Source organism: Neofelis nebulosa, chromosome X (genome assembly GCF_028018385.1).
Source record: "Neofelis nebulosa isolate mNeoNeb1 chromosome X, mNeoNeb1.pri, whole genome shotgun sequence".
Lineage (NCBI taxonomy): Eukaryota > Metazoa > Chordata > Mammalia > Carnivora > Felidae > Neofelis > Neofelis nebulosa.
In genome coordinates, this window is record NC_080800.1 from 20827048 (window position 1) to 20844700 (window position 17653).

Below are 17653 nucleotides of genomic sequence, written 5' to 3' on the forward strand. Positions count from 1 at the left end.
AGCATTTTCTGGTTATTTTAATTATAGTTAATTACAGGTAGTTTGTCATCAAAAGTCTAATCATCTCTGAACGTCTGAACAATATGATTTTCTGAATCTAAGTGGCTGAAGGCTAGATTCTGGACTGAGATGAAATGATTTGCTCCAACTCTAGCACAGTCCTTGGTATATAGTAGTTGCTTTGAAAATGATTTAATGAATTAATGAATCCCTAAAGTGTTTTGTAACTGCCTCTTATCTTTTGCCCTGCGTATGCCTGATAACCGGCTTAGAAACTCTGCCTGCTGTGTTCACCCAAGGCTATTTGGGGGATTTTAGTCAACGGGGCTTGGAAAATCTTTGACGAATTCACCCAAGGCTGTTTTGGGGGTCTTAGTTCTGAGATGAAGCCAGGGAACAGATGAGAGGATAGCGTCTTCATTCCTCGAGGAGAGTGACTGCCTGTGACTCCCTGTCTTTTTGCTTTTCCTGATCGCTTGGAATGAGCTGGCAACAGTTCTGAAGAAGGAATACAAGTATAGACTTTGCATTTCCAAATGATGCACTAAAAACATACTCCACCCACACGATGTCAAGATGTGCCCAAGTTCAAGGGTAAAATTTACATATTTTGTGTATTACTGTTTCCCTTGGATTTACTGAACATCTACTTTGTATCAAGCCCTCAACCAGGAGAAAAAATGAAGGCAATTACAGCAGTACCAGCCCTCATGGAATTACAAATCAGTACAAGAGGTGCTGTTAAACTGAATATTTCCCTGACTTACATAATCTCTTACCACCTCAACTCCTCATTCTCTCTTCCCCCTTCCCCTGCTTTGTTTCACTTCATAAGGGACATATTCCATTACAAGTTTACTGTCTATCTCTCCCAGGTGAGTGAGAGGGCGGGGGCTTTGCTTCACTGCCGATATCCCCAGTGACGAGAAGAGTGTCTGGCACATATTAAGTGTTCGGGAAACATTTTGTTGATGGCCAAATTCATTTGGCATCAAAATTGCACTATTTTTTTCTTGTTCAATTTGGCTTTGAGTGGGTAGGAGAATAGTACGAAGAAAAGCAATCTGGTTTGACAGTGGGAGGTACTCCTGGAAGGACTGGGGACAAATAATGCGAAGGATGGAGTCCCGATCTGGAGAACAGCTGGTGTTGAAGAAAAGTAAAGGCACTGAGAAGCTGCAGGGAGTAAGGACCTTGAGAATTTATTAGCCTTCTTTTGAGGCACAGGGTGGTTTCAGTTTGCAGTAACTTGCTGAAACAATGAAGGCCCAGGCAAAGAAGCATGTTTATTGATCCACTGGGCCATCAACAAAACTTGTCGAAGGTGTTAGAGTGATGAGCCAAGTGACTCAGAGGTCGTTTTCTTTCCCTCACCTCATAACAACCAGTTCACGGATTGCTGGGGATTTGCTGACATGTTTCTCTCCTGCAGAAAAACTGACTTTCTGCCTGGTGTGAGACTGACTTGAAGAAAAACGGAACATGACATATTTTGTAATCGCTTCTACATCTTTCCCATGGCCTTTTGCTGTTCGCCTTCAGCCCTTTCATGATGCAAAACTTCTGTGCTTGACCAGGGAATCTGATTCATTGTATTTTTTCCTTTCCTTTTCCCTCCTCCGCTCTCTCACCTACCAAGGCAAAAGAGACTCTTCTTCACTTTTAACTGTGAATCTCAAAGAGGCTCTTTTGTGGGAGGAGCCACAGGTTAAAGGATCGCTTAGAACTTTTGCACCTCAAAATGCTCCTGACTGGGGTGCCTGGGTGGCTCAGTCAGTTAAGCGGCCAACTTCGGCTCAGGTCATGGTCTCACAGTCCGTGAGTTCAAGCCCCGCGTTGGGCTCTGGGCTGACAGCTCGGAGCCTGGAGCCTGCTTCAGATTCTGTGTCTCCCTCTCTCTCGTCCCCCACCCCCACCCCACTCATGCTCTGTCCCTCTTTGTCTCCCCAAAACAAATAAATGTTGGAAAAAAAATTAAAAACTGTTCCTGACCAGACAGTGCAACTGCATCAATTGGTGATTATAAGACAATACACTTAGAGGTCCTGGGGAAAATCTATGGAGAAAGAGAATAATATACAGCATTTCCAAACTTTCGTGTCGTTTTAACATTTCCAGAAACTTTTGATTCAAGAAAATGAACTCAAATATCTTGAAATAAATCCACGTAGTTAGGAAACTTGGGGCCAGAGTCTTGGAATCAAAATCAAGATGCCAATTTAGAGATGGCTTTGCTTCTCTCCACACTAGCTCCAAAGGAAAAGATGCTGGGTCCCTGAGTAGCAGTGTGCTAAACTCTTCTCTGCATAAAAGACAATTCAGCAGAGGGGTGCCTGGGTGGCTCAGTCGGTTAAGCGTCCGACCTGGGCTCAGGTCACGATCTCTCGGTATGTGAGTTCGAGCCCCGCGTCAGGCTCTGTGCTGACTGCTCAGAGCCTGGAACCTGTTTCAGATTCTGTGTCTCCCTGTCTCTCTGACCCTCCCCTGTTCATGCTCTGTCTCTCTCTGTCTCAAAAATAAATAAACGTTAAAAAAAAAATTAAAAAAAAAATTAAAAAAAGAAAAAAAAAAAAAGACAATTCAGTAGAAATGCCAAAGTAGGGAAATTCTGTTTCCACAGTCATATCACCTACCCTAGTTGAGGGAAGGGAAAGACAGTCGTCTGTTTTGGGTTGGCATTAAAATTTGACGTGACAGCAAACAATTAAAAATTGAAATTGAGAAAACAATACCAACTTAACACAGCATCAAAAAACATGGAATACTTTAAGACAAATATAACAACACATGTGGAAGTTATGTGCACTGAAAACTATAAAAGACTTCCGAGAAAAATTAAAGAAAACCTACAAAAAGGGAGAAATGTGCCGTGTTCATGGATTGGAAGACTCAGAGCTGTTAAAATATCTGTTTTCTCAAAATTAATCTACATATTCAGCACAATTCCAGTCAAACTCCCAGCAAGTTTTCTGGTAGGAATTGACTCCCTGATTCTAAAAATTATATGGAAATTCAGAAAGACTTAAAGTAGCCAAAATAATTTGGAAAAAGAAGAATAGTGTTGGAGAACTCAGACTCCCTGATCTGACTGGCTGGCATGGCTAGTAGAGCATGTGGCTCTTGATCTCGGGTCATGAGTTCGAGCCCCACATTGGGTGCAGAGATTGCTGTAAAAAATCCCCTTAAAGAATATGCCATTCATAGCAGCATTCTTCACAATAGCCAAAAGCTGGAAGCAATCCAAATGTCCGCCACTAGATGAATGGATAAACAAAATGTGGTCTACATATAAAAGAATACTATTCAGCATTGAAAAGGAAGGAAATTTTGACACGTGCCATAACACAGATGAAGCTTAAGGACATTATGCTAACTGAAATAAGCCGGCCATGCACAAAAAAAATATTGTATGATTCTGATTATACGACATACCTAGAGCAGTCAAATTCATAGAGACAGAAAGTAGAATGGTGGCTGTCAGGGGCTGGGGGCAGGGAGGAATAAGGAACTATTGTTTAATTGGGTACAGAGTTTCAGTTTGTGATGTTGAAAAATTCTGGAGATTGGTTGCACAACAACGTGAATGTACTTTGCACTTAAAAATGGCTGAGATGAGGGATGCCTGGGTGGCTCAGTTGGTTGTTAGGCATCTGACTCTGGATTTCGGCTCAGGTCATGATCTTGCAGTTGGTGAGATTTAGCCCCGCGTCAGGCTCTGTGCTGACAGCCCGGAGCCTCTCTGGAATTCTCTCTCTGCCTCTCTCTTTGCTGTACCCCTGCTCGTGTGCATGTGTACGTGCTCTCTCTCTCTCTCTCTCTCTCTCTCAAAATAAATAAACTTTAAAAAGAAATGGTTAAGATGATAGCTTTTACATTATGTGTGTTGTACTATAATTAAAAATTAAAGTGTTGCAGAACAATTGGATTTCCATAAGCAAAAAAATGAACCTCTCGATCCTTATCTCACACTATATGTAAAAGCTAACATGAAAGGGATCATAGACCTGAAGGTAAAAGCCATGAGATTTCTAGACTGAAACAGGAGAAAAATCTTTATGACCTCAGATTAGGCAAAGATTTCTTAGGACACAAAAAGCATGAACCATAAAGGAAAAAAGTGAATACAATGAATTACATCAAAAATTAAAATTTTGGTTTTCAAAAGACACAGTTAAGAAAATAAAAATGTAAACCACAGATTGGGAGAACATATTTGCAAAACATATTTTATAAAGGACTTTTATTCAGGACATATAAAAATTCTTATAATTTAATGATTGGACAAATAGCTCAATTTTTAAAAAATGGGCAAACAACTAGAAGGAATCTTTTATCAGAAAATATACAGAAAAGATGGGCAAGTGACTTCGGGCTTTAGCTCCTATATGTAGAGTGCTTGAAAGTTGTTGCTTCTGTCCTTACATCAAGAAAAATATGGATAAACTGAAAATCAATGACTTTCCTTAGACCCATCAGGGAACTGAGATAACAGGGGGAATTCTCACCCCCAAACCTGGAGAGATAGACGCAGAGAGAGAATCCTAGCTGAGATCTGCTCACCTGGGAGAGAAGCTGCTGGAGCCATGGTCTGGGGGGAATACTTAAATGGTAATTTTAATAAATTGCTGGAGGCTCAATATGGACTAACATGAAATTAAGAAATTCCTGGGGCTGCAATCACAGAAAGGACCCCACACTTTTGTGGGCTTTTTCTGCAGGAACCCCACCAGATTCTCACGTTGAGGATCTGAGAAATAGCCCCTGGAGACCCAGACTGAAGAAGAGGAAGACTCACCATCAGGAGCGCCTCCCAGAACCCTCTCTATCACAAAGGCCGACTCTCCAGGGGTCAAGACTTTGTCAGAGGGCAATACTGCAATATTATTCCAGGTTAGGGAAGGGAATTTCAGCCTTCTCCAGCCTTCCTGTCCCACCTAAGGAGACATAAAAACAACCATATTCAATATGGGACAAGACTTTGAGGAAATAGATTGGAACTGCTGTAGTGAGGAAAAGGAGCAAGGGAACAATATGAAAATACCAGCAGGAGGAGAAAGAGAAAAGAGAGCAGGAGAAATATTTGAATAATGGGCAAAAACTTTCCAAAGAATTTGTCATTAAAACGACAGACGCAGAACTACAGACCCAGTAAGCTCAAAAACACCAAGCAAGATAAATACCCAAACAAGCAGTGACAAAAAAACAAACCTGGGAATATCATGTTCAAACTGGGGATAAAAAGCAACAACAAAGGACAAGGTGAAAAACTTGAAGGAAGCCAGAGGTGGGGGGAAGGCAGCGGTGGGAAACTTTACTTATTAAAGAGTAAGGATAAGAATTACAGTGGGGGTACCTGGGCAGCTCAGTCGGTTGAGTGTCTGACTTCAGCTTGGGTCACGATCTCATGGTTTGTGGGTTTGAGCCCCGCATCGGGCTCACTGTTGTCAGCGCAGAGCCTGCTTCAGATCTTCTGTCCCCATCTCTCTGCCCCTCCCCCACTTTCACTCTACCCCAAATAAATAAATATTTAAAAAAAGAATTACAGTGGGCTTCTCACCAGAAACCATGTAATAAGTGTTCTGAGACTCAATTTCCAATGTGTGGGTGGGCGCATTCCCCCACACCAAAAAGCAATTCTCAGACATCAACAGGGTGTCCAAGAATTCCACTCCATTCTGACACTATCTACCCTGAATTAGAACCAGATTCCACAGGTTAAGGGCTCAGTCCTATAAGATTGTCACCCTCCTACATGCTCACTTTAGATGCCAAATGCAAGTCCAGGTTATCACCTGGGCTTCTACCTGACCTGCTAGAGATTGGAGAGTGCCACAAAAGCTACTCCTTAGTTCCTATTAATTTCCTAGAGTGGCTCATAGAACCCAAAGAAACTTCCTAGGTTACCAGTTGAATGTGAAAGGATATAACTCAGGAATAGCCAGACGAAAGAGATGTATATATAGGGCAAGGATGGTATGTGGGGGAGGGCATGGAAGCCCTGCTTGGAGCCACACTCCATGCCCTCTCCAGGTGCACCACTCTCCCCAAATCCCCATGAGTTCACCAGTGAACCCCACCCTTTTGGGGGTTTTATAGAGGCTTCGTTAGCTAAGCATGATTAATTAAGTCATTGGACATTGGCGATTGAATTTAATCTCTAGCCCCTCTTCTCTCTCCTGGGGTCGGAGTAGAGCTGGAATTTTCTACTCTGTAATCACATTGTTGGCTCTACTGGCAAGTAGCACCCATCCTTAGGTGCTGGTTCAAAAGTCACCTCATTAATATAACAAAAGACACCTTTGCGGTTTTCACCACTTAGGACATTCCAAAGGTTTTAGGAGCTCTGTGCCAGAGAGGATGAAGACCAAATGCATATTACTTATTATGTAAGCAAGTCAAGAGTAGAGCGAAATCACTAAAGTGTTGGTAGAAAAAAAAAAAACAAAACAAACATCTGCCAACTTAGAATTCTATATCCAGTGAAATTACCCTTCAAAAGTGAAGGAAGAAGATGGAGGTGAGAATAACTTGCATAATTTAAGAAACAGAACACATTCTTTGTACTTGCTTAACATAATAGCAACATGATATTTGGAAATCCTTAAACAATTTTTAGCAATGATCAGAAATGTTCTTGACTTCATTTATTCTGATTTTGATGTTGTATACAGCCCAGAGAACAAAGCATGTTGCATGAAAAATATACAGATTGACCATCATGTGAATTCTCGTTATTGTGGATATGTAATAATTCTGTTTATGTTTTTTCAAGCTTAGTTGTTCAAAATTTGTTTTTATTCATTTATTTTTTTTTTTGAGAGAGACAGAGAAAGTGCAAGTGAGTGGGGAAGTACAAGCAAGTGGGAGGAGGGAAGAGGGGGACGGGGTTGGGGGAGAATCATAAGCAGACTCCACACCCAGTGTAGAGCTTGATGCAGGACTCAATCTCACAGCCCTGAGATCATGACCTGAGCCAAGATCAAGAGTTGGACACATAACTGACTGAGCCAACCAGCTGCCCCCATAATTTGTTTTTTTTTAATTTCTGTCATTTTTGTGGAATTTTGAAATACTGTTATAACAAAAATATTATGCCAACTTTGAAATTTTTTCATTTATTTCTAATGCTATTTAGGTCTTGTCCATTTATTTATTTATTTATTTATCTCATATTTTTTATTTAATTTTATTTATTAAAAAAATTTTTTTAATGTTTATTTATTTTGGGGAGAGAGAGAGAGAGACAGAGACAGAGCACAAGCAGGGAAGGAGCAGAGAGTGAGGGAGACACAGAATCCGAAGCAGGCTCCAGGCTGCAAGCTGTCAGCACAAAGCCCTACGTGGGACTTGAACCCACGAACCATGAGATTATGACCTGAGCCAAAGTCGAACGCCTAACCCACTGAGCCACCCAGGCACCCCTCAAATTTTTTATTTTATTTTAGAGAGAGCACGCGAGTGAGCACATGAGCAGGCCAGAGGGAGAGAAAGAGAGAGAATCCCAAGCAGGCTCTGTGCTCAACCTGGAGCCTGATGTGGGGCTTGATCCCATGACCCTGGAATCATGACCTGGGCTGAAATCAAGAGTGAGACGCTCAACCGACTGAGTCACCCAGATGCCCCTTGTCCGTATATTTAGTATGAAAATATTGACATCTGCTTCATGAGTGGTAATTTTTTCAGCACTTTAATAATTAGCATTTTTGAGAGTTTATTCTCCTATAGGAAATTAAATGTTTACTATGCATTCACATTTTTTTAAAGTAAGCTCAACATCCAATATGGGGCATGCTCTAATGACTGAGCCAACCAGGCACCCCCAGTCTTTTATTTTAAAATGTAGCTTTGAAATAACTTCTCATTATATGAATGATCTTAAAAAAATAAAGCTGCTGAAGCACACACACACACACACACACACACACACACACAAAGTGAAGGAGAAATAAAGAGTTTTTCTGACAAACAGACTGAGAGAATTCACTGCCAGCAGACCTTCCCTGCGAGAAATGTTGAAAGAAGTTCTTTAGGCAGTAGGAAAATGATACAGGTCAGAAACCGGGATCTATATAAAGTAAAGGAGAGCATCAGAGAAAGAATAAATGAAGGTAAAATAAATTTTTTAATTTTTCTTTTTCTTAACTAATTTAAAAGATAACTAAAGCAAAGCAGTGGCAAGGTTTTGGGTGACTAAAGTGTATGGATAAGTGAAATGAATGACAGCAACGTCACAAGGGACAGGAGGGAGGAATTGAGGAATTGAGGAATTGAGCATGATCAGTTACAAGGTATGTGCGCAACATCTGAAGCAGTACAATGTTATTTGGAGGTGGACTTAGAGTATTTTTAAATGTATATTGTAAACCCTAGGGCAGCCACTAAAAACGTTTAAAAGCAAAAAGAGGTATAAATATTAGGCAAAGGGAGGAGATAAAATGGAATCATAAAAAAATGCTCCTTTAAAACCAGAGACATGGAGAAAGAAACGAAGGACAAAGAGAAACAAAGAACAAACGCACTGTTGAGAAAACAGTTACAAATGGCCAATGTGCACATAAAAAGATACTCAACATCATTAGTCATCAGGGAAGTACAAGTTCAAACTCATAATGAGGTACTAATATATAACCACTAGAATGAAAATGAAAATGAAAATGAAAACTGATAGTACTGCTGAATCTCTTCTACACGGCTAGTGGGAAAGGAAAATAGCACAGCCACTTTGGACAATGGTTTGGCAGTTTATTTTAAAGTTAAACATATACTCACCATATGACTCAGCAATCCCACTCCTAAGTATTTACCCAAGAGAAATGAAACATGTCCATATAAAGACCTGCACACATAATTAAAGAAATGGACAACGGACTAGTGTTTGCCAGTTGTTAAGGATGGGGTGGAGGTGGGGGTGTGAGCAGGAAGTGAGCAGGTATGGCTATATAAGGGCAACATTAGTGATCTTCAAGATGGAGAAGTCTTGTGTCTTGACTATATCAATGTCAATATCCTGGTTGTGAAATGGTACTCTAGTTTTGCAAAATGTTACCATTGGGAGACAGTGGGTAAAGGATACATGGGCTTTTTCTGTATTGTTTTTCATAACTGCATGTGAATTTATAACTATCTCAAAATTTAAAATTTAGTTTAAAAAACATAAGGCAGGGGGCACCTGGCTGGCTTAGGTGGTAGGGCATGGGACTCTTGATCTCATGGTTGCGGGCTCAAGCCCCAGGCTGGGTGTAAAGCTTACTTAAAAAAAAAAAAAAACATAAACATAAAAAAATTAAAACAACAAACATGTAAGGCAGGAATTTTTAGAAACATACCCACTGTATTAAAGAGATATAGATATAATGTAGTAAGTCATCAAGTGTAGCTAACCATTAAGTATTTACGCCAATGGAGGCAAATGAAAGATCAGTCTAGACATAATCTCTGTTTTCGATCCAAGGATAACATATGCAGCTCTAGAAAGCATCAGACTTATACACACATACATAATTGCTAATAACGTCTGATCTAGGGGACATGCCCCTCTCCCACTTTCTAAAAGTATTTATTTATTTTGAGAGAGAGAGCACACACGTGCGTGTATGTGAGCAGGGGAGGGGTAGAAGAGAGAGAAGAAGAGAGGGAATCTCAAGTAGGCTCTGCACTATCAGCCCAGAGCCCAACACAGGGCTTGATCCCACAAACCATGAAACCATGGCCTGAGCTGAAATCAAGAGTCACATGCTTAAACGACTGAGCCACCCAGGTGCCTCCCCTCCCCCACTTTTGAGCACTTTGAGTGTCCAGGATGATCTTTTAAAGCAGATGATTACAAAGCAAACTCTTGACTGTGTCTGAACTGTCAATGACCATTTGGACAAGTCTGTGTCACTGGAAGAAATTATTAATTAGGTAGTTAAGGACAAAGGGAAATGAAACGGAAGTTGTCATTACTGTGGAAGGAACACAAAGGGTAATATGATGAAGCAAGTGACGACTACTTCAGCCAAAATGGTTCACCATCAGGGCACCTGGATGGCTCAGGTGGCTAAGCGTGGGGCTCTTGATTTCAGCCTAGGTCATGATCCCAGGGTGGTGGGATTGACCCCCCATGTTGGGATCTGCGCTGAGGGTGGAGCCAGCCTGAGATTCTCTCTCTGAATTTCCCTCTGCCCCTCTCCCCCACTTGTGTGCACATGCTCTCTCTCTCTAGAATAAAAAATAAAATAAAATAAAATAAAATAAAATAAAATAAAATAAAATAAAATGGTTCTCCATCCTCTAGGCCCATACCTTGGAGATGCAGTCGAACTGTAGTTTCTACCCACACAGAAGCTTAACAAGATGGGTGATTTCACATTATTTCTAATAAAGCTGGTGTTGGGTTCGCATGAGTCTTTTACGTAACCCAGACATCATTCCATTCAAAGGAAGCCACCATACTAAATGCTATAAAATACCAAAGAGTAAAAAGTCTTCAGGGCAGGTGGGAAATGAGGCCTACTTCCTCATGGAAACAGGTGTGCCCAACTGAATATTTATATCCATGTTAACCATTTTTCTAATGATTAAAAGGTTTAGCAATGCCTTCTTAGACCACTTGTTCTCAGCTTTGGCTGGACATTGGAATCCCATCTTTAGAAATTCTGATTTAATAGGCCTGAGACGCTATCGGGCATAGAACCTCTGAGAAACTGCTCACATGATTCTAATTACCAGCCAAGTTGAGAACCATGCTCTAAACATTAAAGAACACTGGCCATATGTAAGCTACGAAGCCCTCGTGCTGCCATCCTTTCCTAAAACTCACTATGGACTGACTATATGATCACTGTCCTAACTCTCAATTCTTTCTTAACTTTGCCCCAAGACCTTTAATAATTCCCAGATGAATTCTGGTTTTCTGCTGCCAAGTGTTAGTTCATGCCGCTGGATTAGAAGGTTCTGAAGCATTAGTACAGTTATTTGTCTTTGGGGACAGGTTTTATTCACAGTGACACTGCATATTTATGCTGTGAGCCAAGCCTCAATTAACACAGAAGATCTGCCCGTTGGTCAATAATTCATGTGGGCTCACTTGAGGACACTGCTCTCTAGGGAGGCGGGAAGAAGAGAACTGTGCAGTAGTGGGTTTGCTGAAAGTGTTCAGATGCAGTGACGTTGATGGCTAAAATTAATTCTTCATAAAACGTTACTTGAACGTGGTTAATTCTCATTCCCAGTTTTCGGTTTAATTAGTGCTGTCTAGTTAACATATTCATGCAAATGTCTCTGTTATGATTGTTTGCTAATTAATTATTTTTCATGGCCATCTTAAGAAAATAGATTTTTCTGTCTGAAGTCGCCAGAGTGGCAGGGATTAGAAATTAAGTCATTCAAGGACAAAGTCTCCAGACTCAGTGTTTCACACTCTATTCCCCAGGATTAAATCTTACAGGGTATATTGGTGGGGCGCATATCTACACGGATGGTGCACATTTAAATTGCTGTTGGTTTCTCTGGAATCTCACAGTATTTATTCATTAAAAAGCAAAGGAGAAAATAATTGAAGATTTTTGTTAATTAATTCCTCTCAGGATTATGTCCCTCCCCAATTCAATTGATCTAGAAAACCACCTTACATTATAATTGTTTCGCCTGAAAGGATTTTTTCCTTCGTGTTGTGAGTACCGACTCCATTTCCTTAGAACACACAGAGATGTTTTTCTTAGGAAACCAGACCTACTTTACTTAAACTCACAGGAGACACATTCTAACTAAAATAAACACCTCGTAACTGATAGTGGGGATCGTCATTTTCCAAATGCTGGAATGCTGTCCTCTTCTGTTTAGCATTCTTCTGTCCCAATACTTAAGTATGTTAAATACCAGCTAAGATATTGCTTGGTGAGTTTGGAATGAGAATAAAGCAAAGAAACAGAATGCTGTGTCAGCCAGGGATATTAGTTACAAGCAGCAGAAAGAGACTTTGGCTGATTTGAGAAAAAAGGAGGCAGAGAAGAAACAGGAGGGGAGATGGGGGAGAAGGAAGAGAAGGGTGTTGTGAGAGGGTATTAGAGACTCACAGAATCTCCAGGAAGCCAGAGGAAGCAAGCCGAAGGGGGTAGGCACAAAGGGACACTCTGAAGCTTAAATCACTGGTAAAAATCACACCTCTGAGCAATTTGGTGGAAGGCACCCAGGTCATTTCAGCCATTGCAGGTGGCCTGGACACTGGCCTTCGCAGCAGTTCTGAAGCCATTGCTGCCCAGCAGGAAGTGGGAAGCTGCGGCCAATGAAGAATGTCCCTGTTTTTTGTGACACTAGTTCCAAATTCAAAGTCCCTTGTGGAGGTGGCCAAGCGTAAGACTGTTAGTGTGGTAGCTGGCAGAGTTGCCGGGACCAAAGCATTTTCAGCTTCTAAAGTGATAGGTGGGGGTCGTCTGGGTGGCTCGGTTGGTTAGGCGTCTGACTTGGGCTCAGGTCATGATCTCGTGGCTCCTGAGTTCGAGCCCTGCATTGGGCTCTCTGCTGTCAGCACGGAGCCTGCTTTGGACCCCCTGAACCCCTCTGTCTCTGCCCCTCCCCCCCCAATAAACATTAAAAATTTTTTTAAAAATAAAGTGGTAGTTGGTCTGCCTCCCCACAAACTCAGAGTGTGAGATGCTCCAGGGGCGCTTGGGTGGCTTGGTCAGTTAAGCATCTGACTCTTGGTTTTGGCTCAGGTCATGATCTCATGTTTGTGAGTTTGAGCCCCGTGTCAGCACAGAGCCTGCTTAGGATTCCGTCTCCCTCTCTCTCTGCCCTTCCCCTTTTCGCACATGCACTGTATCTCAAAATAAATAAATACACGTTAAAAAGAAAAGAATGTGAGAAATCCCCCAACATGTCAGATACCAGGCAGCCGAAATAATGTCAAGTGTCGTCATGAATTGTTTAAGTAGTCCTTTCTCCCCAACAACAGGAAAACCTAATGCCTGTATGTATTTGTCTGTATCTATTTAGGGACCATACCTCAGTAGTGAGTAGTTCTCCCCTGTCTCTCCCTTGGGCAATGTTAGATCCATTTCATTTTCTCTCTCTGCCTCCTGATTTTCTGGGTGTCATTCATTCTTGCTTTAGAAGTGATGTGAGTTTATAATTAAGTCAAAATATTTCTCCCACTGTGCATTGATTCAATTAGTTCCAGCCCCAGAATCATTGCCTTTAAGCAAAGGTCTCAACAAACACCATGTGGTTCCCACAGCACAGGTACACCTCACTGGCACAGGGTCAGCAGATGCCATCCCAGAGAGGTGTGCTTTGTCCAGGAGCAGCAGTACATATAATGGGTTGTGCTCTAGGAGAGGGGCCTGCCCCACTGCCCCTATACCTTTTAATAAGCAAGTAAGTCAAGAGAGGGGCTTTGCAGCTCACCTGCCTGGGAAAATGATTTGAGCTTGGGCACCATGAGCTACCTGACCAGAGGGGTCGCATATCTACTCGTATCACCTGGAATCCTTGTGGGATGTCAAGGGCACACGCAGCACCCCTCATTTCCTTGCCTATTTTCAGCTGGCAGACAATCCTCCCTCCACAGCTGCACATAAACAACATGACTTAGGCTCAGAAACTCCGCACGGCCATAAAGCTGGTTTTGTTAATAAACCCAAAGATAACCGGGCTTATGCTAACAAATTCACACTGCTATTGGAATCAGAGTCCTAATTTATTGAGTGCAATGAGAAATATATCTGGCAGGCATGCCAGAGTAGAATCTGGTTGGCTGGTCGTTTTCCCCTCTAGAAAAAAAAAGTCTAGTTTATAAAAGAAAGGTTTCTTGGAGAGTAGACAAATAGCTTGGGCTGGTACAGTAGCTTCATAGATGTTAGGGACCAAGGCTCTTACCATTCTCTTCCACCATCTCCTTGCATGGCTTTCTTCTTCACAGTTATCTTATAATCCAAGATGGTTGTTGGAGCCTTGGTCACCACATCTGTGTTGCAGGAAGAAAGAGAGAAAAGACAAAAAGGAAACAACAACAACAACAAACCAGTCCCCTTCCATATGTATCCGATTTCATCAAGCAGCTTTCCTGTAAGTCTCCTCCAATACTACTGCTTGCATTTTGTGTGTCAGAAATGAGTTGTTTGGCTAAACCTTGGTGCAAAGGAGGCTGGGAAATACAGTCTTTTCCTCTGTCTGTCAATGTGGCCAGCTAAAAATTCACATTCCGTTACAAGAAGAAGGGGGAGAATTAATGTAGCAGTAGGCAACTAGCAATTTCTTAACATACTCTACCTTGTATAGTTATTAGGAAGATGAGTGTAATGGTTAAGACTATTGTATAAATACAGTAAGCATAATAGCTATTTGTTAAATGCCTTTTAGGTGTTGGCATCTTAATGGCACTGTACATGTGTTATTTCAATTAAATTGCACAATTGTTCCTTAGGTAAGTATAAGCATTTAAAATTTTTTTAATGTTTATTTATTTTTGAGAGAGAGCGAGACAGCGAGAGAGAGGGAGAGAGAGAGAGAGAGAGAGAATGAGCGGGGGAGGGGCAGAGAGAGAGAGGGAGACACAGAAACAGGCTCCAGGCTCTGAGCTGTCAGCACAGAGTCTGACATGGGGCTCGAACTCGGGAATGGTGAGGTCATGACCTGAGCCGAAGTCGAATGCTTAACCGATTGAGCCACCCAGGCGCCCCAGCATTTTTGTTTTATAGAGGAAAAAATTAAGGTTTCAGTAACCAGCTGATGGTCACATAAAATTAGTAGTGTAAGAATCAAATCCTAAATCTGACTCTACCTGATGTTGTAATGTCTCCCGATATAGTGTTAAAGAGAACGAATTGTAAGCAAAAAGAATCTATAATGCTATCATCTGAAGAAAATATACTCCATTTTACATAGCATTGCTATTTGATATACAGTTGCAATTAAGTGCGCCTCTCAGTTTTCCTTCTGCCATTTTAACTCTATAAAATATCCCCAAGTTCCATGTCCTGAGTTTTCCCAATTAATTTATCTTTTGTAAAATATGCTTATTTATTTACTTTTGAGAGAGAGAGAGAGCATGGGCAGGTACAAGTGGGGGAGGGGCAAAGAGAGAGTGAGCTAGAGAATCCCAAGCAGGCTCCATGCTGTCAGCATAGAGCCCTATGTGGGGCTCAAACTCACACATGGTGAGATCATGATCTGAGCTGAAATCCAGAGTCAGATGCCTAACCAACGGAGCCACCCAGGTGCCCCTATTTTATCTTTTTGATATCACATCATTAAACCTCTTCTCCGATGTGGACATTAAGGTCCCAACCTTTTGCTAATGGAAAATGGCAGCCATTAACATTTTTGCATCTATTCTGTTTCTTTTGAGTTATTTCCTATTAACTTTTACCTGTGGAAATCATGGTTTGAAAGACAAAAGCATGCTTATGGTACTTGCCACATATTGCAATATCATTTTCTAAAAGGTTGTCCCTATTTACACCACCACTGGCAAAAAATCAGTGGTTCCTCAACAGCAGTTTACCAGCAATGGATAGAGCTTCTATAGAGAGGGAGAGGAATGAAAAGAGAAATGGTGGGAAATGGTATCTCAAGTTAGTCTCAATTTGTTTTTCTTTGCTTATAGTAATAGTGATAAATTAAAAAAAAACAAAACTTTTCAGTTTGCAAAACCAGTGCAAAACTGGGCCTGCGTTGTACAGGATAGAGTAAGTCTAAGACAAATTGTGATTATTTTTTTTGCATGATTAGATAACAGAGGTACATTTACAATGAAGTAGATGAAACAAGTTTCAAGAGCTCTTGTTTGCTTATGCGCCACTTCTGAGGCCCTGGAAGATGCTCTAGCAATGGTCTTGGGATTTTGTGAAAAGTTGCAGAAGTAAGATATTTTCACTACAATCTGTTATGGCTACTTGGTGGTTTGCTGGTAAACTGTCTCTCTCCCTCTCTCTCTCTCTCTCTCTCTCAAAGGAAAAAAAAAACCCAAAAATCAGGCCTGATTTCTGATTTGTAGCATTTGCCCATTTCCATGGTGTAAATACCATGGCTGCTTTCAAGCTACTAATAGTTTAACAAGCAGATCATAAAATTCCTGAATATGCAACAATCAGCTTTTGAGAATAACCACCTGTCCCTTTGATACACATCCCTTACTGCCTCGTGGTGGTGGTAGAGTGGGCACAGTCATTGTGGGATTCTACTATGGGAAAGTTGATTTGGTATTGCACTGCATTTAGAGTTAGTGGCATCTATTTATGTTGGATGAAAGCACTCTCATTATACTTAAGTTATTGATAGACTTCTGGTTATAGGAATAGCTTCCAGGAATATTCCTACCCCACGGTGCTGACTTGGAATTTTGACCTGAATGTGCAGGGCCAGAAGTGACTATTATGTCCTATGTGTCCTGGCTCCTGGAAATTTGAAGGTCATGAAAGACAGACAAGATTTGAAATGCTTAGAGTTCTAACACGGCATGTGGAAAATGATCAGACATGTGAAGTAGTAAAGGAAAGATTTGGTTCTTATTGATGCCTCGCCAAAATAGTTCCCTTCTGTTAGGAATAAACCTGATAATATCAAAAGTTCAACAACTTCTTTAAAGGGAAAGTGGAGGCATACATGTACTAGTGCTTTAAACAGTGAGTGGAACTAAGTGTGTGAATTATTATGTGTTATGTATCACAACATATAGATCATATCTTAACATGATATTAAATAATATTATAAAGCTGAAAGAAAAATTTCTAAACAATCAGAAATTAAGAAACAAACATTGATCAACCATGCTGGAGGACACACTGAATGATCTTTATATCCTCTTCAGAAAAAATGATATTATAAAATTGTCACATGAGGAAGAGATCAACAAGTATGTGGGCAAAAATGTAGGAAAAAACATTACAAATGTGTGGGAGGCATTATTTAATAAAAATGTTGTACCTACTTGGAAAAAGACAGAATGAGATACATACATTACATATGTTGTACCATACCCAAGGATCTAATGCCATTTTGTCTTTCATAGCATTGATATTTTGTAAGAGTCTGGGCCAGATGTTTTATAGACTGTCCTACACTTTGAATACATCTGATCGTCTCTTCATGATTAGATTCAGGTTAAACATCTTTTGCCAGAAGATTATATAGGTGATGTTCCCTTTTCCAAGGGCATCACATCAAGAGGCATATGATTGCCCCTTATTGACAATCCTTCTTTTGGTCATTTGGGTAAGAGAGTGCTATATATATATATATATATATATATATATATATATACACACACACACACATATACATATGTACACACATATATACGTATATATATGTATATATATGTATGTATTATGTATATACGTACCTATAAATCACACAGCGACTTATTCTCACGCTAAGAAGGCAAGTTATCGGGCAAGACTTCTAGTGCGCAGCAGGAGGCAGTCGTTTTCTCAAGGCTCTGCGGAACCGGTCCAACCACGCCCATTCCACTGCCCTCCCGCGTCTTTTTTCCCCGGAAAATCAATTCTCAGAACCAGAAAGCTCCTACTGCATCGCGCCCAAATCTTTTCCCATCAGCACGGGTGCGCCTGCGCAGCGCGTCTCCAGGCGGCTCCTTTCCAGCGCCCGGCCGCCTCTTTTTCCGGTTCTCCTCGGCCTCCCCTTCACTCGCGCTTTTCCCGGAGGGGTCATA

At 41.1% G+C, this 17653-nt stretch overlaps 1 protein-coding gene across 1 annotated transcript in view; it reads right to left on the reverse strand.

Moving 5' to 3' along the window:
* PCYT1B (phosphate cytidylyltransferase 1B, choline) overlaps positions 1-17524 on the reverse strand; it is a 148987-nt gene extending 131463 nt beyond the window's left edge. The window contains exons 1-3 of the mRNA XM_058713661.1: positions 17510-17524; positions 13858-13945; positions 4796-4934 (exon numbers count right to left, since the gene is read on the reverse strand). Of these exons, the coding sequence (XP_058569644.1) occupies positions 4796-4798 (3 nt within the window). The 5' untranslated portion in view covers positions 4799-4934; positions 13858-13945; positions 17510-17524. The remainder of the gene's footprint in view (positions 1-4795; positions 4935-13857; positions 13946-17509) is intronic.
* Between the last annotated feature and the right edge of the window lie 129 nt (positions 17525-17653).